Source organism: Sylvia atricapilla, chromosome 1, assembly GCF_009819655.1.
Source record: "Sylvia atricapilla isolate bSylAtr1 chromosome 1, bSylAtr1.pri, whole genome shotgun sequence".
Taxonomy (NCBI): Eukaryota; Metazoa; Chordata; class Aves; order Passeriformes; family Sylviidae; genus Sylvia; species Sylvia atricapilla.
The window spans coordinates 99,981,791-100,009,090 of NC_089140.1; the positions used below are offsets into that span (position 1 = coordinate 99,981,791).

The following is a 27,300-nucleotide window of genomic DNA, read 5'->3' on the forward strand; positions in this document are numbered from 1 at the left end:
CGCCCCTTGCGCCCAGGGAGAGGTGACGCAGCGCACATGCGCGGGAGCGCGCGCCGGCCGCGCCGCGTGTCCCGGGTCGGGAGCGGCTCACACGGATCGTCCAGCCCGAGAGCGTTATCCAAACCCTTCTTGAACTCTGTCAGGCTTGCTGCTGTGGCCATTTTCCTGGGAGCCTGTTTCAGTGCTTAACCACCCTCTACATAAAGAACCTTTTCCTGATATCCAACCTAAACTTCCCCCGGTACAGTTCGCGCTGGAAAGGCACATCCCGAGAAAGCAATTCTGCATTACCATTGACTGAGCGTTCCTGCTGGTCCTCACAAACAAACCCTCACCACCAACTCCTCAGTAGAAAGGAGACATGGAGCTCCCGGAGCAGGTCTGGTGCAGAGCTACGAATATGATGAAGGAGTCGGAGCATCTCTCTCATTAGGGAGGAAGGGCTGAGGGACTCCAGAAGAGTTCAGCTTCCAGAAGAGACAGCTGAGAGACGACCCCATCAGTGTGTATATATATTTAGATGGGAGGTGCCAAGAAGATGGATCCAGGCTCTGCTCGGTGGTGCCAAGCATTAGGACAAGACGCAACAGGCAGAAACAGATGCAAGAGAGGAAGCTCTCTCCAACTGCATATGAGGAAGAACTTGTTTACTGAGTGGGTGACCGAGCACTGGAACAGATTGCCCAGAGAGGCTGTGGAGTCTCCCTTACTGGAGATACTCAAGAACCACCTGGATGCAACTCTGTGCCATGTGCTCTAAAGTGATCCTGCTTGAGCAGGGAGGTTGGACCCAATGACCCACTGTGGTCCCTTCCTTTCCCATTTTGTGATTCTGGGATTCTGTGAGCTACCAGCGTTTTGGTTTAATCAAACCAGGAGTTTTGATTAAATATCCTAATAACAACCTTGGGGGTGACACACAGCCAGGGACAGAACGTGCATGGCTGTGCCCATGGGTGAAGTGATTTTTGAGGAATACATGTGGGCCAGTAGCTCTGTTTTTAAGCTGCAGATTGAGATTGAGAAGTAGATGTCTCAGTGAGAGCTTGAGACAAGAAGCCATGAACTGCCAACCCTTTGGTTGTGCCAGCCAAGTGAATGGACATTGGGAGACACAGCAGGAGCAAAGATTCACGTGTAAGAGCGAGATCTGCATGTGGATTGCATTGTAGGGGTATAAAAACCAAGGGAGGGGTTCCTTTGTTGAGGTCTCTTCTCAGAGGCAGGAGCTGGGGCTGTTACTGTTTTACTGCACCAAGAATAAATTGCCTTGTGGAATGATACATTTGAGATTCTGCCCTGAGGAACCTGGGGTGGATCCAGTAAGGAAACCTGGCTTGACTCTGTGGGGGGAGTCAAGTGAGGCACCTGTGGGCACATTGAAAAGGAGCTGCCCACTGGAAAGGAGCTCTGGTCCCCAGCATTGAAAGTCTCCAGCCTTGGGAATGTGACTGACAAGAGAGTCTTACGAGTTGTCAGACTGGGATGTTTGGTAATAACACCAAATGCCTGAGTTGACCTAGAGGACTTTGCACAGACTCATTCTGCAGTAAACACATTGATATGAAATGCCTTACATAGTGGGGCAAAAACAGGAGACAGGTTTCCTTATTTCCTAGCTCCAGGCTTTGTAGAACATTACTGCAGGCTAAACCACCCCTGGTAGCAAGGAGACCCACCCTTCTCAGTGATGCTGGCCAGGCTGGACTGGGCTGGGTGGTGTCCTGCTGACTCACCCTCACCCTTGACTCAGCAAAGGGATCTGGACAAGCTGGAAAGCTGGGCTGGAACCAAGGGCATGAGGTTCAACAAGAACAAATGCAGGGTCCTGCTCTTTGGCCACAATAACCCCATACAGCACTACAGGCTGTGGTCAGAGTGGTTAGAAAGTGGCCCATTGGAAAAGGACCTGGGAGTGCTGGTCAACAAGGGCTGAACACGAGCCAGCATGTGCCCAGGTGGCCAAGAAGGTCAGTGGCACGCTGGCCTGTGTCAGAAACTGGCCAGCAGGACCAGGGCAGGGATTTCCCCCTGTATTCAGCACTGGTGAGGCCTCACCTCAGAAACTGAGTTCAGTTCTGGCCCCCTCAGTTCAGAAGGACATTGACGCTCTGTAGCATCTCCCGAGCAGGGCAATGAAGATGGTGAAGGGTCTGGAGCACATGTCCTGTGAGGAGCAGCTGAGAGAGCTGAGGGTGTTTAGCCTGGAGAAGAGGGGCTCAGGGGTGGCCTCAGTGCTCTCTAAAACTGCCTGAGAGGAGCTTCTGGCCAGGTGGGGGGCGGTTTCTTCTCCTAGGCAAGCAGGAGGGGAGGACATAACCTCAAACTGCACCAGGAGGTGAACCAGGTTCAGGTTGGACATTAGGAAGAAATTCCTCACAGAAAGGGTGATTAAACGTCGGAATGGGCTGCTCAGGGAGGTGGTGTTGTCACTGTCCCTGGAGGTGCCTCGGACGTGGCACTTGGTGCCATGGTCTGGTTGACGTGGTGGTGCTGGGTCACAAGTCGCGCTCGATAACTCCCGAAGCTCTTTTCCAACCCGACGGATTCCGGGATTCTGGGAAACCCCGCCCCAGGGCTGGGGCGGGGCTCCGCTGTGACGACGATGGGCGCGGTCAGAGGACTGCGCGTGATTCTGCGGGGGCGTGGCCTCTGCCAGGGGGCGGGGACGGAGGGTGCCCTTCGGCCGGAGAGGAAATGCACGCGGCGGCGCGGTGACGTCAGGCGTCCGGTGGTGACGGCGGGTCCGGGCGGCCATGGCGCACCGGTACCTGCTGCTGGCGCGGGGCGGCGGCTGCCGCCGGGGGCTGCCCGGGGCCCCGCTGCAGCAGCTGCTCTGCGGGAGGAGCCTGCTCGGGGGGGCGAGGCCCTGCCTGGCACAGGTGAGGAGCGAGCACGGGGCCGGGGGCTCGCGGGAGGGCCGTGGCGGCGGCGACGGCCGGCCCCGGGGCGGGGAAAGGCGCCCCGCTGCTCGGAGCCGAGGGCGTCTCTGCTGCCCGCGGCCTTCCGCGGCTCGTCCTCGCCCCGTTGGGAGGACGCAGCCCCGGCCTGCTCGGTACCGGCCCTTCCGGCGGCGGGGAACGCGGGCCGGGCATGGGCGGGCGGGAAGTAGCGGCCGGCTCCGTGCGGGGGAACCTGCGGGCTCCTTCGGCTGCAGCAGGGTCGTCTTGCAAAAGGAAGACGAGGCGACACCCCAGAGCTGCTGCTGCGTGCCGCCGGTATTCACGGAAACTTAGAATGTTAGGAGGTTGAAGGGAGCTTAAGGATTTTCTCTTCCCAACTCCTCTGCCATGGACAGGGACACCTCCCACTACACCAGGTTGCTCAGATGCCCATCCAACCTGGCCTTGAACACTAGGTCTGTACCTTTTCTGAGCAACCTGTTCCAGTGTCTCACCACCCTCACAGTAAATAATTTCTTCCTAATACCTAATTTAATTTCTCCTCTTTCAATTGGTACCCATTGCTTCTTGTCCTGTCACTACAGTTCCTGACAAAGAGTCCCTCTCTGGCTTCTCTGTAGACCCCGTTCAGATGTAGGGTCGCTGTGAGCTCTCCATGCGACTTTCTCTCCTCCAGAGTGAGCAGCCCCAACTTTCTCAGCTTCTCTTCGTAGAGGAGGGTTCCCTCTGGTTTCCCAAGTGCTGTGTCCTGCCTAATTCCAAAGTTCTTCCACTGCTTTCTCAGGGTGACGATTTGCATTATGTGGGTTTGTGGCTGTGTGAGACTGAAATGTTAAAGATTAATGACTGAGCAGTTTGTTTTGGGTGTCAGTGTTCTGGAAAAAAGGAGCCTGGTTGTAGCATCCCAGGAATGCACAGTGCAATGATGCCATGAATCTGCACCTACAGTTGTGGTACTAACTGATAAGTCATGATGTCTGTGTGTTCATTCTTAGTAAAACGGCCTTCACTGCCAGCTGCTACAAGGTGTGTATTACCCTTGTTGTTACAGCTCTAACACAGTGGAAGAGTGACAGGCCTGTGTGGCTGCTTGGGAAAAGGAAGATGCTTAATTCCTCCCTCTTTCATTCGCATCTTGAGAGGGTTGCTTTGTTTTCCTGTAGCATAGAGTGGTGAACAGCCACATCTTTATAAGTATGAAGGTTATATCTCTAGGAAAGCAATAATTGTGAGATGAACACACACAGAAGGATGTTAGTAGCTTTGTTGTCATCATGAATATGTGCCTTGTTTTTAATGGTGAATTTAGTTAGGTTTGATCAGAGCTTAATATCATTTCAACAATAAATAAAACATTGTCGTCAGTGCTGCTGATCTCCCAGGAAGCTAATTCTTGTTTCTTTCAACAAAATTTAATGAGTTCCTATTTGGAATCAATTTTAGGGAGCGGATTTTGTATTCATTCTAGCCTCTGGCTGTGTGTGTAGGCAGAAAAATGAGGATTTTTGTTCCATAAGAGCCATTACTTTTTTTTAAAATTGATCTTTCTTGAAGAAAAAGTGAATACCTTGGAATCACAGAGCCTTAGAAAGGCTTGGGTTGGAAGGGGCCTTAAAGATCATCTAGTTACAACCCCCTTTGCCATGGCTGGGGACACCTCCCACCTGACCTGAACACTTCCAGGCTTGGGCATCCACAACTTCTCTGAGCAACCTGTTCCAGTGGCTCACCACCCTCTAGGAGTAAAGACTTCCTTCCTAATTTCCAATCCAAATCTCTACTCTTTCAGTTAAAAAACATTTCTTCTTGTCCTATCAGTGTTTGCCCACGTAGAAAGTAATTTGCATGAAGAAGTTACATTTCTTTACCAGCTTTTTGTTGTGTGTTATCCCCTCTTCCCATTATGTTCTTATGTGATATTTTAGGGGCTGTTAGATAATTAAGACTTTTGGTTTAATTTTATTTTAATTTGGAACTTGATAATGGATAAAACTGCAAACTTCCAGTTTTCTAGAATTAACAGATTCTCTATCGTATTTGTGTAGCTAAGCAAGTGGATTTTCTGTTCCTGCTTTGTGTAGCCTCATTTTTAAAAAAATGAATTGTACTTACAAAGTTTTGTAAACTTTTAAAGTAGTTCTGCTGGTTGTCTTGGGTTTATGTGGCACTCTGGACTAGTAACCTTTTATGGGTTATTTTAACTCTATAACTGATCTTTGTGTATTTTGCTTATCTAGAACTTACATTTTAAAAAGTCTTGGTTTTTAGGATGGTGTCACAAAGTTTGACTGAAAGAAAAAATCTGAGATTTTTTTTTTTGTTTGTTTGTGGTTTGTTGTTTGGTTTTGTGGGGTTTTTTTGGTGGGTTTAGTTTGGGTTTTTTTGTTGTTGTTGGTTTTGTTTTGTTTTGTTTTTTTGTTTGTTTGGTTTTGGTTTTTTGGGGGGTTTTTTTTGGGTGGTGGGTTGTTTTTATTTTACATGCAGTGAATTTTTTTTGCCTCTGACTGGAAAACACTTGGCAAGAGTTTCCTGGTAGACAGCCCCAAACAGCATCCAGTCAAAATGTGCTCTGTTTGCTTTCTCTCTGTTTAGGCAGTGGATGTGTGCTATATCAGCTAAGCTTGCTGTGGCATTCCCATTGCTAGACAACCCAGGGACAGGCTCTGTATCAGAATGATCAATTTTCGTGCTGATGTTTGAGAGTTCATGAATATCTCCAGCGAGGGAGACTCTGCAGCCTCTCTGGGCAGCCTGTCCAGTGCTTAGTCACCCACACAGTAAAGACATTCTTCCTCCTGTTCAGTGGAGCTTCCTCTGCATCAGTTTGTGCCCAGTGCCTCTTGTCCTATTTCTCAGCATCACTGAGAAGAGCCTGGATCCATCCTCCTGCCACCATCCCCTCAGATTCTTAAAGACAATAAGGAGATCCTCTCTCAGCTGTCTCTTCTCAAGGCAGGCAGGTGACACTGAACATGCCATGAAGTCAGTTGTTCCTTTTTCTCACAAAGCAACTTCAAAGCACTCAGCTCTCTGCGTATTAGCTTGACAGGTGACACTCTGTGGTCATGGAGTTTAGGATTTGTAGATACAACCCCACAAGAAGCCAGTCCCATAATTCAGGTCTGCCCCAAAGCTCTGTCTGCATAATCCTTCTCTCTCCTTTACTTAAACTATAACTTAGTTCTGTAGTAAACACGTGCTGGTCTAGCCAAGCCAGGCAGTTAGATTTGGCTTATTTAAACTTTTCTTTTAAATGTGAACAATTGGTTTGTCATAGTTGGAGTAAAGCTTTCAGAATATTCCAGTCTCTTTGCAAATAAAAAGTAATCTTGAGTTTGCAGAAGAACTAAGTCTCTAATTTTTGTGTGCTGTAGGGGACCACTGACATAGGAGAAAACCCTTCTGTTTCTTTGAGTTTCCTCAGATGCATCGTTCACTGCCTGTCTGTATTTGAACTAGACATGATCTGTGGCAAGCTCATCTTACTGTCCACATGGCTGCACCCCACTTGTCCTAAAACAACTTCCAGGAGCACAGATGGAGTTGCTCATGTTGGAGGCCATAGTGTATTTGACTTAGTAGCTGTTCTCTACATTAGCTTCTGTAGTTCTCTACATTAGACTAGTGGCACTGCACATGCTTCTCATAATCAGTAAAACAAGTATTCTCTTGGATTTTCAGTATCAGATTTTATTCAGAGACTTGCAGGGGCATAAAAACTAATGATCGAGCAGCTCAAGAATTCTTAGCTCAGTCTACAGCAAAAGCAATGAATGAGAATGTTTTGGTATTCCTCTTGGTTCCAGCAGGTGGAACTACAGGGATGCTCGAAATAAGTCTAATGTATTTCATCATTTAATAAAGGGTGGAGGAGAAAGCTCCACACAGAAGATTTCAACAGAGCTACAGCATTTGGTTAATGAATGGCAGCATGCCTAGGGTAGTTCTAGTGTGCAATCAAATAATCAAAAGCTTCTTTAACATGCAAAATAGGTTTTGTTTATAGCCACTGTACCTTGGCTGTAACACTGAGCTTCCCTTCACAGAAATACTCCTAGAGGTTAGTCCCAGATGGATGTTTGGTGTCTTGCAAGGATACTTGGAGTCATGTTTTCAGGACCTGTTCCTTTTTAGTTAGTTGTTTGGTTTTTGCTTTGTACTATTTCTGTGGCTCTTAAGGTAAATAGCTTCCAATCAAAAAGAACAGGAGACTGAGTGCCTTTACGTGGTGGAAGGGAGTGGAGGCAGAAGGAAAATCAGTCTGTGGGGAAATCTTGACATGGATAATATTTTGTTTCTCAGAAATTTTGGAAAAACTTATGAAGGGGATTTTATCTAAAATATGTCCTTCTTGAAGAAATGAGGTATTATTTCTCTTGAATAAAATTGCAGTTTACACTTTTGTTTAAAGTATTCAGCTACAGTAGCAAAATTTTGTTAAGAATTAGTGAATTTAAAAATTTACATTTGTCATTGCACTTAAATGATGAATAACAATAAACAGCCTTGGAAGGAGGAGCAATAGGCTTAGGTTTGTTGCGGTTTTATAACTGGATGTTTACTCACATAGGGCTTTAGATCTTCTTTTTGAAGTGAGGTTCCTCATCTGTTTTAGTTCCTTAGATGGATGTAGGCATTGTCTGCCACATCCCTTTCTTTTGGATTCAAGTAGATCTCTCATTGTGAAGCTACAGCTTCTGAACTATTTGAAAAAAGGTTGCAGGCAAAACACGATTCAGTACCATGTGGATCATGCTTGTACAGTCACAGTTAATGTTGCACTTCAATGTCATTCAGCTGGTATGATGAAATGTGTCCCATAGAAATCAATGTGTATTTGGTGTTCATAGCTTGTAGTGTTTTCTGCTTGATTTTTCTCTTTTAATAAAGAATGTTTTGTTTGTGTGTAAGATGAAACTGTTCTTAACAAAGAGATTAAAAATCTCCTTGCTGTAGAAATTACTCATTTGATGAAGTTTTCTTTTTCCATTGTTGTTTTACTTTCTGGTGCACAGCAGTTACTACAAGGTCTGTTGAAAAGTTCCGGTTGTAAAGTAGTGTCTGACTAGCTGCAAGGCTCTACTAGAGAGCTTGAAGATTTTTGTGGGTCTTGTTGCTTTATATTTCTTTTTCATCTTTCAGCTCTGTGACCAAGTTACCCCTGGAGTTACTGCTGATAGAAGCACTGTTTTGGCAAGTGTAATCGCTGCTTGCAGAAGGCTTTTCTCTCAACCTCCCAAAGGTGATGTAACTTGGATTTGTGCTTACATACCTTGCTGAGGACTGCACTAACGTGCCATTTAGGTTTATTGTCTGTAAAGAAGTCAGTTCTTGTACTAGCCAGCTTTTAATCTTGAGATGGAACATTCAATTTATGGGATTTTTTAGTAGCTAGTAAAGAATATGGTGTTTTGCTCAACTTCACACTGTGCAGTGGAGCTTTCTGTTGACCTAAGCTTCTCTATCTGATTAAAAGATAGCTTTACTTCAGGTTATTAAATACTACTCTATTGTCAGCCCAGTAGATTTGTTATGGAGATTGGCTAGAGCTTTTCAACAAGAAGACAAAAACAAAGCTGGTTTTGCAGTCTGTATGTTCCTAGCCTCTGTGCTGGTGTATAAATTCAGCTTGTGATGAAATAATTGTAAAATAAAAACCAATTGTGAGCTCCTTTCCTCTTTCTTTATAGGATTTGAAAAGTATTTTCCCAATGGGAAGAAATCTAATGGAACTAAAGGTACACCTGGAGAAACAAAAGGTATAAAAAGCTGTTTGATATCAGTTCTTTGTGGAATGTGCATTCATTAAATTAGATTTTGGCATAATGATTGTGAGTTTTGTGTTTTAGATTTTTTCTTTATTTTTCAGGGAAGATATTTCTGGACCAGATTAGTTTAGAAGTGCAAGTTGTTATGTTGTTATTATACATGATATAAAAGCAAAATAATGTTTGTGTTCTGGAATAATATTTCTTTTTGTTTCTGTTGGGGTGCTGTCCCTCAGTTATAAATTGATAGACCTCTCTTCTGGTCATAACTGTCTCTGTGCTACTTAATTTGACTATGTATCGGGTTTTCAGCGGAAAATGCTGTTTTTCACTTCATCTAATTATTGTAGTATTGCTAACTAGTGCATTTTTCAGAATATCTTCTTAATATAACTAACCAAAGGCAATGTGAGATTGACATAAGAAGTACTTTTTTTCAGAAACAAAGCAAGCTACTTCCAGACAGCCCAGTGGGACTAGCAGTGGAGGAAGTGGTGGTGGTGGTGGAAAAAAAGGTGGCAAGAAAGAAGACGCTAATTGGTGGACCAGATTACAGAAGGTTTTGACTTTGAAATATCTTTCTTTATGTTACTATCTTATCTTTGGGAAATAACCTTGGATGTTTTTTAAGGCCCTATTCTGATTACCCAAATCTTGCTCAAGCCTCCTGTGCCAGGCCTTTCATGGCAACTGGCTCTGGGTGGCAACTTCACTCAGCGCCTTTCATGAATAACTGTTTTATTCTTAACTCCAGAGGCATGTACCTCTGGTTCAGGAATGGTACTGAAGTTTAGGCTGTGTGAATGTGTCATCAGTGTTCTTAGAGTAGAGCCTTAGACCTTTAAAGGCCTCGTGTTTAGTTTCAGTGTCGATTTGGAAAACTTTCTGACCACGCAATGGTCATTAAATGCTCAATCACATTTGCTCTTATGTGTTCTGACCTTAATGGAATACTTATGTGAGTTTCCCTTTGAAATTTATTGCCATAGTCTAGAACACAAAGATGATGCCACCTGACAGTACAGGAATATAAAGAACGTTTTTCATTACCCTTGTTTTTGGTTGTTTTTTTTTTCTTCTGTTAGTTTTTTCCTTTTTTTTTTGTCGGTCCTCCATGCACTCCTAGAGACCAGGGATAATTGTTTTAGAATGGAGGCAGAAAGGTCATGTGTTTTTTTTTTTTCTGAAAACAGTAGTTCCTAGATCAAAACTCTTCAACTACTATTTGTAAAACACTTGAAGATTTTCTATTGCTGTAATTCCTCAGTTCTATGTGAAATTGCTGAACTGTGTTCATACAACAAAACAGACCTTTGTTTGACATTCTCTGTGGCAACCTTGAGGGCAGGGAATAGAAGCTACAAAGAAATACCAGAAGCTGTTTTCTATGTGTTTACTGTATTACAGACTCTAACTTTTTTTTTCCCCTTTTCCTAGGGTGACATTCCATGGGATGTCAGGGAGTTTCGGATGTATGTAGTGGGAAGTTCTTTTTTCTGGACAATGGTTGTATACTACTTCTTCTTCAGGGTCCCTGGGAGAGAAATCACCTGGAAAGACTTTGTCAACAACTACCTTTCTAAAGGATTGGTGAGTGGGGAGGGAAATCAGTGTGAAATATCAGAGTGCTGAAGATGCTCATTTTTGCCTCCCCCCTTAAGCTTGTGTTTGTGTGTCTGTAGAGTGAGAATTAGCTCAGTGTAGTTTTCAAGGGAATGAGCTTTCATTTTAATCCGTTCCTAGATCTGATGGTCTGGATGGATGTGTGAAGATGTGTGTCATTTCAAGAGAGGAGAGGGAATGGCAACTCAGGACAAAACTTGTGTTGGGTAGCTCATGTGGGTGCTGGTGTGAAGGGGCAGCGTAGCCATGCTCTCTCTGGGTATGGCTTTATGGTACAGCTAAGCTGACATGATGGCTTAGAGAGACATGCCAGCTGCCTTTGGAAGAAGTTTACTCTTGCCCTTATCTCTTGCATGAGTGATAGGAAGGAAAGAGTTTTACTTATTTCATGCCTGAAATCAGTTCCTTGGGGAATCTGAGAAGCAGCAGTGAGAAAGGAAAGGGATGGGTGGGGAATGGAAGAACCGTCTCAAGGACAGTACATTGTCATCCCTCCATCAGCCTGACTGTGTTGTAAAGTAGCCTCCTCTCTTTGTTTTCTCCTCTCGTTTTTCTTACCTGGAGCCACTACTGGAGCAATCAATTTTATCATCAGTATCCTATCTCTCTGTAGAACTTGGCAGCTTTCCGTACTTGGAGTAATAGGTTGGTGATGCCCTGAAGTTCAGGAGATTGTGTCTTGCACAGGCTTTTTCCACTTCAGGAGCCACTAGTTCTTTGCTCTGTTCCCTCCCTGCTTGTAGCTTTGCCTACAGATTAGGAAAGCATTGGTTTGCTTTGTCCTCTAGGTTTCAGACCTAGAGGGGTTTTGTGTTAACACAAAATTAACCTTCCATTACTTTGGTAAGCTGCTGAACAGGGTGTCTCTTACCTTTCTTTTCTAACTGATCTCTGCAGAGCTGCTCTGTATGTTTCTCCTCTTCTGTTCAGACGGTCTTACAATTAGTCCTAAGTTGATATTTTGTACATCTTGTGAAAAAAACCCCATACTGATTAAATTTATGAAGCAGTAAGACACTTAACTCTATAAAAATACTAGTTTAGCTGTTATAATGAACAAAGCCTGAATCCTTCTTCCAGAAAAGCATTATGAAAGTGGGCTGTTGCACAAAACCAAGTTTCTTGTGTCTTTGTAAGATGTAGTGTGGATACAGGCACATTAAGTGTGTAGCTGTCAAATGCTGTTGACTGCCATAGTGGTGGGGAGAAGACTGCACTGCTGGAGGAGTCATGTGCTCTTCAAAACAGAGGAGTTCAGGTGGTATGTAAAACCAGGTTAGCTCTAGAGTGACTTCCTAGCTCATGTTTTGCTTCAATTCCACCTGAAATGGCCACATGTAGTGAGTTCAGGGAAGTGCCTTATATTAACCTGTGTGCGGTTCAGGCCCAACTTCTAAAACTAGATTGCTAGTTTTAAATGCTATAAAGATGTTAAAACCAGTTATTTTATGGAAGGAGGAAGAAAACAAAAATCTTCAGTTGACTTCTGAAAAGGCTGTGTCAAATCCAGGAAACTAACCTTTGGAGGAGACTTGTCAAAAACTATCTTAATGATATTTATCTGCTAAACCTATAGCCCAGTTCCTAGGTTTATATGGTATCTGTTACCTCAGCTAAATACTACTTTATCTAATTGATGTTATTTAGTATTGTAGCACAGGAAGCTCTTTCTGTTAGGGAAAACAGTTGTAAGAACAGAGTTCAGATTTCCCTCATTTTCCTCAGTTTGGTTTGTTTTGGAAGCTGCTATAAGAGTGTGGAATTGTATGACTTACTGCTTTTGGTGTTTGAGCGCTGAGACAATTAACTATTTTATAACTATTTTACTGTGACTGATTTTTGCTGAGGTGTGTGCTGGGTTTGTCCTTAAGAAAAGGGTATGATGTCAGTTTTTTAATCTAAATTCTGGTGTGCCAGTATTCCTTTTCTCCTGATGACATACATGATTCCTAATGGCAAGCTGTAGACTGTGGAACTGTCCTGGTGTACATGATTAATTGTAGTCTCCTAACTGGAAAACCGAAAGATTCACATTTGTTATCTGAAGCTGTGGTGGAAGCACAGTGACTGTACACTCTCCACTCAGGTTTTGTTCTTTTCTCCTCCTCCAGGTGGACAGACTTGAAGTGGTGAACAAGCGCTTTGTTAGAGTCATCTTTGTTCCTGGAAAGTCTCCTCATGAATGGGTAAACACTTCTAATACATGTACATGAGATATTAGAAGCAGCAAACTAGTCTTTTTACATAAAGTTTGAGGCAGAAATTTGGTCTGGATCATTAATAATTTCTTAATCTAAAACATTTTCTTGTTACATTATCCTGCATTGTGTGTTTTTCACTTCACTGTATCAATTGTTTTGCTATAGATACCTTTAAACTATAACAAGTAGTTCCTTTCCAGCACCATGCTCTTTAATACAGATGCTTGAACAGGAAGAGCAAGAAATTGCTGAAGCTTCTGTATTTTTAACTGCTGTTTTCCATCTGCTCAAGAAAATCCCAGACTTAGGTCCACATACTTTGGGATCTGTTCTGTTCCAGACTGCTTTTGGCCAGTTACTTGAGAAAACAAAGAGAAGTGTTTGTTTCTGAAGTATTTATTTGATGGAATTGCTCTTCTAGTAGCACAGTGAGGAATAGACTGATGCAGGTGAAAGTTTTCCGAGGAATGATACACAGTGGCAGTGACCTATTAAAAAAGAAATAAAATTTTCATGGAAAATTCCAAGAAGCACTGGAAAAGCTTTATCAGGTTGCCTCCTCTTAAGTGGTGAAGCTTTTCTTAACTGTCTTTCTGAAACAAGGTCTGCAAGTCCCTTCTGGGTAAAGTGAAATCTGCAGCAATTACTTAATCAGTGGGTTTCAGTGTGGCTTATTTATACACCTACTCTTTAGCCCACATACAACCAGTTGCCTTCATTTCCCAATCAGTTAACTGCTCTGTTTTTTTCTTTTTCAGTGGTAGGGTAAGGAGGGACAAGTCAGGCAGGTCATGGTGCAGAAGGGGAGGTTTTTTTGAAAGATCAGATCTCAACACATTTTGAAAGTAATGTCTGGATTTTTCTTTCTAGTCTGTGATAAATTTCCTGCAGGGTTTGATTTGGAGCGGGTTTTTCTTGTTTGTTTGTTTATGGTTTTTGGTGGTGTTTTTTTTTTTTTTTTTTTTGTGAAGACAGCTGACTTTAAAGCTAGCATAAACTGCAAAAGTTTTGCTTAAGAAAAGCAAAAACCTTTCTTAATCAGAAGGGCTGAGACCTTTAAATGAAACAGTAAGTTGTATGACTGCTGTGCAGTTTCAGTGCTCTGTATTATTCTGACTACAGCTCCCTTGTAAACATCTGTTTATTACTCCCTTCTGTTTTTTTCTGAAGAAAATGCCAGATTTCCATCTGTTTAAAATGCCCTAAAATGATAGGGATTTATCATCTCTGCACAAGCAGTGATAGATAGTGTATTCAGGTTGAGAGGCTTCAGATTTGTTGGGTGCCTCTTACACCAGTTACACACTTGACAAGGCAACTTAAACTTGGTCCAAATCTAACACGTACACAAGGAATTACCAGACTAGAAGAAGTTGGCTTGTAGTGAAGGTGCAATAAGGTAAGGTAGGGCACTTTGTGATCTCTGCTCTTCTCCTTGCAGTACGTCTGGTTTAATATCGGTAGCGTGGACACTTTTGAACGGAATCTTGAGACTGTCCAGCAAGATCTGGGAATAGAAGTGGAGAACAGATTGCCTGTAGTCTACTCAACAGAGAGTGATGGGTGAGAAGTTGCTTTAAAAAGTCTCTGGTGAAAAAATGGTTGTGTTTACAGTAGAGAAGTAGGTTTGTAATACACATACCTTATGCTTCACTAGGTGGCAGTATTATCAGAATAACAATCAGCTTGGATTTATTTTTGAGTGTTATGTCTAAGAGAAGCTGTTCAGTACTTCATCTATGAAGAAATCCATATCCTCTTACTCTAAATATAGCTGCTTATTATATAAATGTTTTACTATAACTCCTTTCTTAATTTAAGCCCGTCTTCACAGTGACTTTTACTATAGCAAGAGTTAGCCAGGCACAGCAGCAGACCTCCAGAGATGATACTCATGTAGATTTTTGAACAGACAGATTCTCTCACAGAACCTCAGTATATTGGCTGAGATGTTCTGGACATCAATTTTTGGCCAAAAACTAATCATAAGTCAAATTCTGGGGCCTTGGAAAAAAGCAAGAGATGGGTGATTAAGTAGATGACACAGATCCAGTTTTCTGCCTGTTAGCAGAAACTGGAAGATGCATCATGCTCTGAATTGTTAAGAAAAATAGTACTGATATTAGATTTACAGCATTGTTGCTTCCCATTAGAGAATAATGGTTCTGATACTAGATTTGTGTTTTTTGTATTAGCCTTATGTAGCTGAATTCCACTGACCTTATTTAGAAGACAGTGAAAGTGCTTCTCTGATGTATTTTTCCAAATGGCTTAGATGACAAACATCATTTTGTATCCCAAGGATTAGTTTCTTTTCAGTTCTAAGTGAGCAGTTTAAAAATTACCCCTGCTGATGTCTGTGAAATAGGTTTTGCATCATCTGGAAGTTCAGCTTTGGGTGTAGTAGCTCATATGTTTAATGAAAATGCTCATTTACCACCTCTCTTGTGTTTATATTCTTGGTACTTGGGAGTATTCGTTTTGGTTTGGGGGATGGAGAGGAATGTCTCGGTTTTTCTGCAGTGTGTTTTACCAAGCTGCTGCTGCCTTTTGGTCTTGGTGGCAACAGGAAAAATGGTGACCTTAACTCTGGGCAATCCTGCAACTTCAGACAGAGGTTTTTATTTCCGTGTTCTACACACTGCCTGCCTCATTTCTCTGCTTCTTTATAATGGAGCTTTTAAGGATGGTCCATAAATAAACCTGTTGAGCCCTTATTTAAACAAACCTGGGTAAAAGTGATGGTTAGGGTAGTGCAGCATTTGCGTGAAAAAGCTGCATGTTGGCCTGAGGCTTCTCACAACAGACTGGGAAAAGTAGGTCACTTCCTATGCCTTCTGCAGCCTTGTACAGACCTTTACTTCCTGAATCCCTTTTTCTGACCACAGCTCTAGTCCTTTCTTCCTCAGTGTCTGTTCTTCGTATACATATTTATGTATACTGCTCTGCCCCAGGAATGCCACAGTAAACAGGAGAGAACAGGAGATATATATGATCAAAGTACTACTGTTCCCTGTTGGATCAGAATCTGCTGAGTACCACGGTAGAGGGAAAAATCCTTCTTTTCCTCTTTATTCCAGGAATGTGGCTTATCTTTAAAGCCTGGAAATCCTGTGCTCATTCATGATTGTGCTTCTTTTCTGCATTTTGTTTTTGCTGAGTGTGGATAGAACATCTTGTGAGCTGTTTGTTGAAGCCGTTCCTTTTCACAGAAAAATCTGTACAGTGCTCAGATGCTATTATAAAGAGGACTGTGTTAGGTTTTTTGGCTTTTACAGAGCTGTGCTAGAAAGCTGGAGGACAATGAACAATGAATAATAACTAAAATCAAAACCACCAAACAGAAACAAAAAACCCACCCTGAGAAACCACACCCTCTCCCCTGAAAATTTGTAGCCTTGAAAATTAAAATGGAAACAGTGAAAGAAGGAAAAAAATGTAAAGAGCTGAAAGACCTAAGGGAAGAAGAGCATGTATTTTGGAGAGAAATTTCTGTTTGAAGTAGTAGGATACACTGTCTATATGCTACCTAATACAACTTACTTTGAGAATATAATCATTTACATAACTAGTTCTGTAAATTTACCTTTGAAAAAATAAGCTACTTCTGTTTATTAGGTAGTGCAATTTTTCCTCTGTAAAACTCAGCAATGTTACTCGATGTGCTTGGTTTAAAAACAAGCAACTATCAGTGTAACAATTTGTTCTTGAATTAATTTGGGTGGTTTCCCGGTGTGAACAACCTGCAGAAATGCAGACATTAAAAGTCAATAGAGTATTAGTCCTGAATTTGCTTATGATGGCACCAATATCTTACACGTGTTATTTGCAGTAATGGGTTCTTGTGATATATTTCTCTTTTTTGTTTGTTTTTCCCCACAGATCATTTCTCCTCAGTTTGCTGCCTACAATTCTGATCATTGGTTCATTGCTGTACACATTAAGAAGAGGTCCTGCAGGCTTAGGTCGGGCAGGGCGTGGAATGGGTGGACTTTTCAGTGTTGGTGAAACTACAGCCAAAGTCCTTAAGGATGAAATTGATGTTAAATTCAAAGATGTAGCTGGCTGTGAGGAGGCCAAATTAGAGATAATGGAGTTTGTTAACTTCCTGAAAAATCCAAAACAATATGAGGATCTGGGAGCAAAAATTCCGAAGGTAAGGGAATGATGACTTGGACTTTATTCTTCTAGTAGTCTTCAGTATTCCAAACTGTACTAGGATTATTTACATAGACAATGCTTTCCAGCTTCTGTCTTCTTCCAATCAGAAAAAAATAAGTAAGCATTAAGTGCCAGTAGTGTAACTGTGGTGCCAGACTTACCTTGTGGAAAACATTATCTATTCATATGGCCCAGAAATGATACACATATAGGTATAGCATCAGTCTTGCAAATAGTTTTTACAGAATTGCCTTTTGGCTGTGCTGGCCGGGGAGTCCACCTGATGGCATATCTTTCTTTTTCTTTTCTAGCATGTTAGTCAAAGGAAATGCTGTTCCTGTAACTCTAAGACAGCATGGTAGTGTTGTACCTAATTTGTTTTTCCTTCTGCACGTTTAAAGGAGGGACTAATCTTCAATTATTTCTTTGCAAGACTTCGACTGTTGTGAAAGAAAACCCAGTGGACTCAAAATCATAACATGTTATTTCATAGGCTTAATGTTGTGTTTCTTCATGAGGAAAATACACGTTTCTCTTGCAGGGGGCAATTCTGACAGGTCCTCCAGGTACTGGGAAAACACTTCTGGCTAAAGCTACAGCTGGAGAAGCCAATGTGCCATTTATCACAGTCAATGGCTCAGAGTTCTTGGAGATGTTTGTTGGTGTGGGTCCAGCGCGAGTAAGTGTTTGGCCTTGCTCTTTTCTTTCAGTATTGGCTGTTGAAAGGGCTTTGTCAGGTTTGGGAGATGTGGTTTGATGGCAGCTGAAGTTCTTTCTTCTCAGATTTCTTACAAGTGATGCCAGATGCATGTCTAAACACAAAAATCATCGTTGTACTTTTAATAAAGGTTAATGAAATTAGTAACTTTAATACAAGTTACTAAGGCTGTTCACTATCTGGTTTCAGGCCATTAAGGATGTGCATCTTTTCAGGTGCTCAAGAGCACAAAACAGCACTCTTTAAGTTCTGATCTGAAGTAAATTTACTAGCTGAGTCAGAAATTTGTAGCTGATTTGACTGCTGCTATGGAAATGCCTCCTCCTGCTCTAAATCCTGCTTCTTTGAAGAACTGTATTCTCTTTGTAGTTTCAATCTCTTAGCTGTAAAAAGTTGTCTAGGCCGCACAGATAAGCATCTGATTGAAATATGAATCCAATGACTGATTTCTGGAGATTAGGTGTTTTAAATAACCAAATATATGTTTAATTATTTTTGTGCTTTTCTGCCTTAACTCTCTTAAGAAAGCTCATTAAAAACATGTGAAGTGGTATAAACAAGTTACTGATGGTATTTTATGGTAATTAAATTTTGGGAAAGTATTAGCTGTCCTAAAATAATAGTGATACTCAGACTTCTGTTGTCAATAGATACCTGAAGTGCCTTAAAGCAAAGTGACATAACTTTTCTGTACAGGGGTATGAAACTGCTTTTACTATCCAGTGAAATCTGTTGACACAGCTTTGGCTGGGAATCAAGGTTTCAACATGGTTGATAATTTCTGATGCCTATAGAAAACATGGGAGAGTGTTTTGCTTTCAATTCCTATTAATTTATTAAATAAGACAGTTGTTAGGGATGCTAAATTGATCATTGGTAAATTGAAATGTGTTAGAGCTAAAACTGCTTACACAGCCTTGGTTTCTTTGGTAATTTTTAAGTGCATATGCATATGGAAACCTTCGGTTTCTGTAATGCATATACACTAAAAATAGTTGTCTGATTCTGGATTTCTGCTTATTCTAGTGAAAAGATAGTCCACTTTAAGCATCGGACACTTGTTTATCTTGTTCCTTCATTGTACTTTTTGAAAAAAATCTGGGTGACTTTCTGTAGTACAGCCTACTGTCTAAAATTTGCATCTCTTCATGTCTGCTGTACATTTTTTGTCATCAGAGAAGCCTTCTGTAATTGCATCAGTAACGTATAGAATAGTAAAGCTCTGAGCTGCGTCTAATTCTCACTCAGGTAAAAATTGTTTCATTAATTTTTAATTTCCTGTTTGCTCCAGTTCAGTTCCTCACTTTGAACTCACTGAACTGGTTTTAATGAGGTCTTCTGATACATTTGCAAGCAGAGCGACATTGCAGTGTTGCATCTAAAATTCAAGTCAGATTGTGTTGCAACTACCACAGTAGTTAGGTAATACCTTGTTTATAATATGAAAGGCAAATTTCAGGTGTCTGCTCGTGTCCTGGATTTTTTCCCAGACTTCTAGAAGTTAATTTAACTTCCAAAATAATATTCAGAGGGAAATTAAGTAACTTATCATTGCCTCGAGGGCTGGCTGAAGGCTTTGGAATGCTTGTTCAGAGCCATACCCAGTTATAGGGATACTGTTACTGGTGTGCCTCTTCCCCCCACCTCCCCATCTCAGTGATACATTCTCTGTTTTTTTATTAAGGTTAGAGACTTATTTGCTCTGGCTCGTAAAAATGCCCCGTGCATTCTCTTCATTGATGAAATAGATGCAGTGGGGAGGAAGAGAGGAAGGGGCAACTTTGGAGGGCAAAGTGAGCAAGAGAACACACTCAATCAGCTTCTAGTAGAAATGGATGGTGAGTATTCAGTGTCTAATACTATGTTATAATAACAAGGTTATTGGAAAGAACTAATATGCTTGTTCAGACCTGCTAACCAAGATTTGGATTCTAGCTTAAATTCAAGTTATCTGTTTCCTTGTTTGCTAAAATAAAGCATGGTGAGTCACTGTGCTGTAGCCTGATGTTTTACTAAAATTCATTCAGAAGAAAAGAACCCTCATTCTGTATCTCCTAACGCTTTGTCATAGTTGAATAGGCAAAAAACAATTCTTCACAATGAGACCAGTTTGTCTGTAAAAAAGTACAGCTAGCCATGCTGGTTCTGCCATTTCCTGAGCAGTTAATCTATTATTGTATTTTGAAGATAAAGCAGGATTTGATAGAGTACTTCACAAAGCAGAACCCAAGGCCATTTTCTTACTTGTTATGAAAAGCTGGACAATGCAGCAATAAATAGAAATATTTTCAGCTCTAAGATCATTTGTTTAAACATTCAAGTTCTTACATGACCCTGTAAAGTGGACAGTCTTTTTTTTTTCTGGTTTTGGGTGTTCTTTTCACAGAAAATGATATTTACACGGCTTTTCTCTTTATCACTTTTCTTTAACAGGATTTAATACAACCACAAATGTAGTAATTTTGGCAGGTACTAACAGGCCAGATATTTTAGACCCTGCTCTGATGAGACCAGGACGCTTTGACAGGCAGATTTACATCGGTAAGTTTTACCTGGGTGCCTGTATCAGTCTGTGTTTGTAGAACACTGCTGAAGTCACTGCAACTATTTATACATGTAGCTTCCTTGTGCACTCAATTTGAATTGTGTGTGTGTGAGAAGTAAAACCATATGTCTTCTGTTTTAAAGGACCCCCAGATATAAAAGGAAGAGCGTCCATTTTCAAAGTTCACCTTAGACCTCTGAAATTAGACACTGTCTTAAATAAAGATAACCTAGCAAGAAAGCTTGCATCACTAACACCTGGGTTTTCTGGTAAGTGACTCCTAATGCCACTATTATTCTCCATTTACTATTTAAGCTGTAGATATTTGATTTCCCAACTAATTCTGGCTTTCTTGCACCCGATCTTCCGGATGGCATTTGATTTCATTGTATTTTACTGGCACAGCCTGAAATTCTTGCTGCCTGTTTGAGCAAGTAGGAGATTTCTCAGGGTCTCAAGTTTTGTCTGCTTCAGTCAGGGTGACATGAAAAGGGAGTTTCTTCTGTTTTCAGTACAAACAATTCAGAGGTTTCTGATCATTATCACCTGTGTGTGTGTTCTTCCTTCGTTTGTCCTTTCTTTTCTTTGCTGCATTCTTGAACGCTTCTGGAGAAGACTTGGGTTTTGTGGAGTTTGTCTGCATATTCTGTAGGGTAATTTATGTTTCTGGATGTAAAAAACCAAAAAAACAGTGCCAAATGTAATTTCTGGTCAATATAGATTTTAAATGAATTCAATTATAAGCCAGTAATGAAAATTTTCACATCTATTCCTAATTCAACACTTGTGACTTCTTCACTGGTTTTTGGTCTATATAAAACTGGTTTTCTGTCAAATCTGAAGATTTGACTGTCAATGTCTCTGGCAGCTACAGTGATGATGTTTAAACTAAGTTATCTCAATAGCACTACTGCAGATAGTTTTAACAAAAAGTAGATGGCTTGAAATTAGTAATGTGAAAGGATATCTTCTAAGGATATGCCAATATCTGAACTAGATACAGAATTCACATGTAGAAAAGGCATGCAGCTAGATATATACTAGTTTAAGTATAATCTGTTGCAGACAGAAAAGGAAGCTGGGATCAAACAAGTACTTCGCTGGTAATAAACTTTATTTTCTGGCTGTCTACCTGTGAGAAAAATTTTAAAGCCTATAACTATAGTACATGTGTTTAAATATAACTTAAATAATTAAGCTATTTCAGAGCACATTGCCTTTAATTTTCAAGCTCAGGGAGAGTTTATAGCAATCTAATTATAGATAAGGTTGTCTTTATGCTAAACTCAGAGAAAAGTGTTGAAAAAGTTCAATAAGTCTTGCCTTCTCTGCTTTTAGGTGCTGATATTGCTAATGTTTGCAATGAAGCTGCTTTGATTGCTGCAAGGCATCTCTCAGATGCTATAAACCAAAAGCATTTTGAGCAAGCAATTGAAAGAGTTATTGGAGGTAGGTGAATTGCATCAATTGTTTCTCAAAATTGTAATTGGCAACTTCCTTTTTTATATGTTTAGGAAGCCATGCTTTTGAATCGTCGTCCTGCTCCTCAAGGTTGTTTTTTTTCTCTCCTAAACACACCTGAGATTAAAAAAAGTATCCTGTCTCTATTGCTGACCTCTGTAATAGAGGCAATGGTACAAAGAGAAATTTCATGAGGACACATCTAATTTCTTCAAAACAAGAGGAAGAGCTTTTTGCATTTTAGGGATGCTTTTAACTGCTGCTAGCCTGAAATAGTATAGAAAAAGATTTTTAAAGTGCAGATGTTTTATTTAAATATTTGAGTATTCTTAAGAACTTACTTTGAAACTAGAAAGTCTGAGGAAGGACAAGATTACAGTGAAAGCTGGAAGATGCAAATTTCTAAAACTTGTAGGTTTGGGAGGGGTGTTTAAACTTTTTCAGTAGATCATATGCAGGGCCTCTAAGTATTGCTCACTGTTCTTGCCAAATGAGGTAAAGGATTTCAGAGGAGAAAGTTATGTCTGAAACTATTAATCAAATTTATTTTACAAAGGTTTGGAAAAGAAAACTCAAGTACTCCAGCCAGAGGAGAAAAAGACAGTGGCATATCACGAGGCAGGGCATGCAGTTGCAGGGTGGTTTTTGGAACATGCTGACCCACTGTTAAAGGTAAGAAGGTTAATTTGAACTTGTAATTTTAACAGTGCCATGGACAACCTCTTTTTCTTTGTGTATTTTTCTCCCTAATATTAAGAAGATATTAAAATATATAATCTTTTAAAAAGCAGTGTAAGTGTGTCAATTTTAGAGTATATTTTGCTTCATTTCTTGTAACTTTAACTGTTTTCTGGCTTGGCTGTTACATAGTTTGTAGTGCAAATGTCCTTTGAAAGTGAGAGACCTGTTCTGCCCATGAGTCTACCTGCCTTGATGGCTGCTTTTTCTCTGAGGCTTTCAGTACTGATCAGCAGTTTATAAGTTACTTTTGCCATGTTACACAGGTATACTTCAGGAATATATAAGGCTAAATTTTAGATTCAATTTGCTTTCTTTTGGGTTCACAGCATGAGAAGTTGAACGAAGAGGAAAAAGCACCCCAATCTCCCAGACTTGCTTTAACACTGATAGTTTTGCACAGCTTGTGTTTTCATTCTCATCTCAGGCTTAAAAATAATCTTGTACAATTTACTGCTGGAAGAAAGGTCATTAGTAAATGTGGAATTTCCTTAAACTGTTCAGAATGCTGAAGATGAAAAAATGCTATGTCTGTTACAGAGTACATAATGCCAAATACATTCCATTCAAGGAATTGTGGATTTTAATTAAAATAGTGTTTCCAAAATATCATACAGGTTTTTAAAGAAGATAGGACAGTGGTCTTGCCTTTGTTTTCCAGATATTCTAGTAGTTGTTACCCCAGTTTAGAACTAGCCAGGGCTTTTAAGGATAAAGCACAATGGAGGCAAAACTGTAAACGGAAATAATGTCTGAATTAAACCTCAAGGGTGAGTATGGTGTAGGCTGTGGTATTAAAAAGTAAGTTGAACTGAAGAATGCTTTATGGTTTTTAACACTGTTTTAAGTTGAAGCACTGTTAATTTTGTCTGTAGGTATCTATTATTCCACGTGGTAAAGGACTGGGTTATGCTCAGTATTTGCCCAAAGAACAGTATCTTTATACCAAAGAGCAGCTACTGGACAGAATGTGCATGACTCTGGGAGGACGTGTGTCTGAGCAAATCTTCTTTGGAAGAATTACAACTGGTGCCCAAGATGACTTGAAGAAGGTGACCCAGAGTGCATATGCTCAGGTATGGAACTTCTTTTTTTACTTTACTGCTTTCTTTATCTCTGACCTAACTAATATTTTGATATGATGCAATTTCATCAGGTGCATCCCTCAAAAGCCTTGTTTCAGAAAACACTGCATGAATAAACATGGTGTTGTTTAGAGATGCTGATGACTCATATTTTCAGTCTCAGCGTATGCATTAGGCTTCAATTACTGCACTACATCTGCCCACAGGAACATGCATGTTGGATCCAATCAGATTCAATTGCATGTGGAAATTGTTGTACTTGTTTTAAAATGGGATTTAGTGCTCAGATTTGGTCATATCATCCTACATTTACAATTGCCCAGTGTGAAGATTCAATTTGGATTCACACTTGAAATCCAGACAACCTTGTATGAAAGCACTATTTGGTGTCAGTTAAAGCTATGGGAATTAAGATACCGGTTTGTGTTTGTATCATATTAACTAATGTAGATGAGTAATTTAAAATCTTATCAATGCAGTGACTCACCTAAGTGTAGCTGTGGGCTGCACACACGTGTGTTACTACATTTCCTGCTTCAGCACAAAAGGTGTCATCTCATAAGGCAAATGTCTCAGAAGGAGCAAGAGACATTTTGGAGTACACTTATCTTCCCCTGCACACTTATCCCCAAACCCCACCTACTTCCTGGCTTCAGACGTGCTTCTTGTTGCCTCTGTTCTGAAAATAAATGTGTAATGATATCCTGTTAATTCTGTGGGATCTTCAGTGACTCTTGTTCAATTTTAAATATAAAAAAATAAGTCTACTTACAGATTTTTGTACATTTTAACAAAAAAAAAGCATTAAACTTTTCTTAAGAAAGCAGGTTAAGATGTTTGGTTCTAATGGTGAGATCTCTTTGAATTCTGAATATTTGTTGTTATACCTGTGTGGGTTTTGCTAGACTGAGAAGTGCTGCTTTGGTAACCATCAGATTGATAGTAGCCATGGAGTGAATAAATAAATAGCAGTTTGAACTTGCTTCTGTCTCTGCTGGAGCAAAATGCAACTTAAAACATCCATATTTGGCAACCAGATAAATCAGTATTCAGTACTGAGTCAAGCAAGATAAGAATTGTTTTCACATTTGTAGAGGAGTGTCTTGGGATGAGGAATAGCATATGATTTTTGAACTTGATAGGAAAAAGCCTTCAAGACCCTCTACTTTAGTACTTAAGTCAGCTTATCTTTATGGGTGAGTAGAATATGCTAAACTTTAGAAGTATTTTGAATTGGTGAAACACTTCTATTTCTGGTAAAGGAGAAGGGTTTTACTGCTTAAAGAAGGCTGAAGTGTTTATGTAATATCTTAAAATTTAAACAGCAAAGCACTGTGGAAACCACTAGTAACCACTTTATTTAAAATGCTGTTATTTGTGTCCTTCACTTTAATCAGTAGAAAGAAATAAGTGAAAGTCAACGTATGTGTTAACTTCAGTAGACTTGAATTTTCAGGGAAGGGTTGATGTTACAGGAAAAGATTAGGTTATAGCAAAATGACTTCTTCCTTACCTTTTTGTTGGCCATATTTTACATCAACATGCCCTAAAATCTTTCCGTCTCTCCTTTGTTTATTTGATTTTTTTTTTCCTTTAGATTGTTCAGTTTGGTATGAATGAAAAAGTGGGGCAGATTTCCTTTGATCTCCCTCGTCAAGGAGACATGGTCTTAGAGAAACCCTACAGTGAGGCAACTGCCAGGTTGATAGACGAAGAAGTGCGCTCGCTGATTAACATTGCCTATGAAAGGACATTAAACCTGCTGACTGAGAAGAAAGCAGAAGTGGAGAAGGTGAGCATTATAGTATTTTTAGCCACTAAATTCCAGCTGGTAAGCCAAAATCTGAATTAAACTGAATTAGATTTAAAATAGTGACTATGTAAGTGTATGAGGAAGTTTGCTCAAAACCCATTTGATGTAATCTTGAGAATGTGTCACAAGACTTAACAGAAACCTCCTTTTGTGTTGGAGCACCTCTGAGCATCTCACAAGCATGGTTTAACTTCCCTCCCTGCTTATGTGGTCAATATTCATTTGGAAAGTTGGAGGGAAGAATCTGCCTACTAACACAGGCTTTAGTAGATGTGATAAACAAACTTAAAAACCCAAAGATGAAATAGCAGGATCCAAATTTTTTGGGCTAAAAGAACCTCTTGTAAGCAGGGAAGCTCATGTGAATTCTTTTCTCTAAATTCCTTTTGAGCGTTAATAAAAATCTTTGTCTTCTTCTCTTCCTGTCCCTTGTGATCTGCCTCACTGAAGCCGAGATTCAGCTTGTGCATATTCCCTTTCTTCATGCCTAAAAAGCCTGATAACAGCAAAAGGATAATCTTCTAGGATAGGCATCCAATAGGCTTACTGACAAGGAGACTTTGTATGGGCTCTATAAATCCTGTTGTAGCAGGTCATCATCCCAAAAGAGATCCCTGAATGTAGTTTGTGCTGAACAATGAGCTCACTGACCCAAGGCTGCAAACTCCCCGGTGCAGTGTTCACACACTGGTATTTTATGGTGCTCCTGAGCTAGTAACACAACAGCAGCCCGACTGAACCGTCCCCACTGACTGGAAGGGAACACTTGTTTTCACCTGTTGCTTAATGACTTGCATCAGGTGCCTTTTGGCAGAAGTGAAAAACTGCTGTTCTGAAGCAACACTAAAAGCAACAGTGACCCACAGTGAGAGCACTTTGCTTAATCTTAAAAGCAGGATTAAAAATTAAATTGTCTTTGTGCTCCCTAAGTGCTTAAAGGGGAGAAAAATCTTGAATCTGGTGTACTCTGAACCACCTGTTTTTTCTATCAAAATTAATCAATGCCATATGAACTGCCTTAATAAACTCTTCCAGGTAGGACAGCCATCTTAGGGATTTGATGTCTATGACATAACTTGTTGTGCTATTCCAGGTTGCCCTGCGGCTACTGGAGAAGGAAGTGCTTGATAAAAGTGATATGCTGGACTTGCTTGGCCCAAGACCATTTGCAGAAAAGTCGACTTATGAAGAATTTGTGGAAGGTACAGGAAGTTTGGATGAGGATACTTCACTACCAGAAGGCCTTAAAGACTGGAACAAAGAGCGTGAAAAAGAGAAAGAGGAGACAACAGATGAGCAGGTTGCTAGGCAGATCAGAGGAGGGATGCCATTTTAACTGTGAAGTGTGTGCCCACGGTGACTTGCACTCTGGAAGAGAAACAAACTCACCTAGTTTATACTTGGAAACAAAAGATATTTATTCAACCAAACTGTAGTAAGGATGGGTGGAAGAGTGATCTCTTGGAATGAGATAAGGATTTTCTGCTCCCGGTGTATGTGTGTGAGATCATCAGTTCACTGGTAAAAGGTGATCATCTTGTGTTTGCCAGCTGGAGAAGTATACAAGGAATTTGAGCTGCAGTGGAACGCCAGAACTGAGCCTCTCAAGCGTCAAAACAGTTCAGATTCATGCACAAACTTTGTGGCACTGGTCTTTATTTTTTTTTCTTCTTTTTTTCCAAAAGTCTGTAAGCTTACAAAAATCAAAGGGGTTTTTGATTATTTATCTAAACTATACCTGTATGTGACCTGTTTCCAAAAAGAAAAAAAATCATACAAAATGCATTGTCAAATGTGAAAGTCTGGTTGTACAAAGTACTAGCTTTGCAAAACTATGAGCTTTGCAAAACTTTCATCTGACCCTTTCCCCTTCCCCTCATTTTGATTTTAGAGTTTGTCTACAAAGAACTGCCATGTAAGTTGACAGTGAAACTGGACACTTGCTTAAATATCTAAAATGTACTCATGGTTCAGTGTCTTAAATTAAGCTGAAACTGTTTGGCTCCTGCAGTTTTACCAGTCAGTTTTTTACAGAGTTCTGTAAAATATTGAACATATGAATGTGTTGTGTAAATACAGTTTGAGTCAATAAAAACAGTACTTTTCTGAACAAAGCTTGCCTTTTTTTTTTTTTTTTTTTTTTTTGGGTTTTTTTTGGTTTTGTTTTTTTTTTGCTGGTTTTCGGGTATAGAATTCAGAACAATATGAAACTCTGTTAAAATAAGACAACAGGCTTGTGCTCACGTATATGAAAAGCAGCAGCCAAAACCAAAGGTGCCAAGTC

The 27,300-nt window shown here is 40.5% G+C and overlaps 1 protein-coding gene across 4 annotated transcripts; it reads left to right on the forward strand.

Annotated features, from left to right (window-relative positions):
* The first annotated feature begins 122 nt into the window (after window positions 1–122).
* AFG3L2 (AFG3 like matrix AAA peptidase subunit 2) lies at window positions 123–27,130 on the forward strand. 4 transcript variants are annotated; one of them, XM_066328795.1, is made up of 17 exons: window positions 123–379; window positions 8,046–8,145; window positions 8,594–8,662; window positions 9,112–9,230; window positions 10,109–10,261; window positions 12,406–12,480; window positions 13,937–14,058; window positions 16,378–16,651; window positions 17,198–17,335; window positions 19,059–19,212; window positions 19,808–19,915; window positions 20,063–20,188; window positions 21,258–21,368; window positions 21,937–22,052; window positions 22,994–23,194; window positions 24,801–24,995; window positions 26,110–27,130. In XM_066328795.1, the coding sequence occupies exons 1-17, from the start codon at window positions 362–364 to the stop codon at window positions 26,350–26,352; spliced, it is 2,322 nt and encodes a 773-aa protein (XP_066184892.1). In that variant the 5' UTR covers window positions 123–361; the 3' UTR covers window positions 26,353–27,130. The 4 variants fall into 4 exon arrangements, with proteins under 4 accessions (XP_066184892.1, XP_066184868.1, XP_066184877.1 ...); XM_066328780.1 differs by lacking the exon at window positions 123–379 and adding an exon at window positions 2,712–2,882; XM_066328789.1 differs by lacking the exon at window positions 123–379 and adding an exon at window positions 3,276–3,407.
* The last annotated feature ends 170 nt before the right edge of the window (window positions 27,131–27,300 follow it).

Excerpts from the sequence above, each read along its gene's own strand:
- AFG3L2 (XM_066328771.1), top strand. The coding sequence starts at position 2,606 with ATGGGCGCGGTCAGAGGACTGCGCGTGATTCTGCGGGGGCGTGGCCTC. Across the intron at positions 8,663-9,111 it reads TACACCTGGAGAAACAAAAG|AAACAAAGCAAGCTACTTCC; the intron begins GTATAAAAAGCT and ends ACTTTTTTTCAG. Across the intron at positions 9,231-10,108 it reads GGTGGACCAGATTACAGAAG|GGTGACATTCCATGGGATGT; the intron begins GTTTTGACTTTG and ends CCCTTTTCCTAG.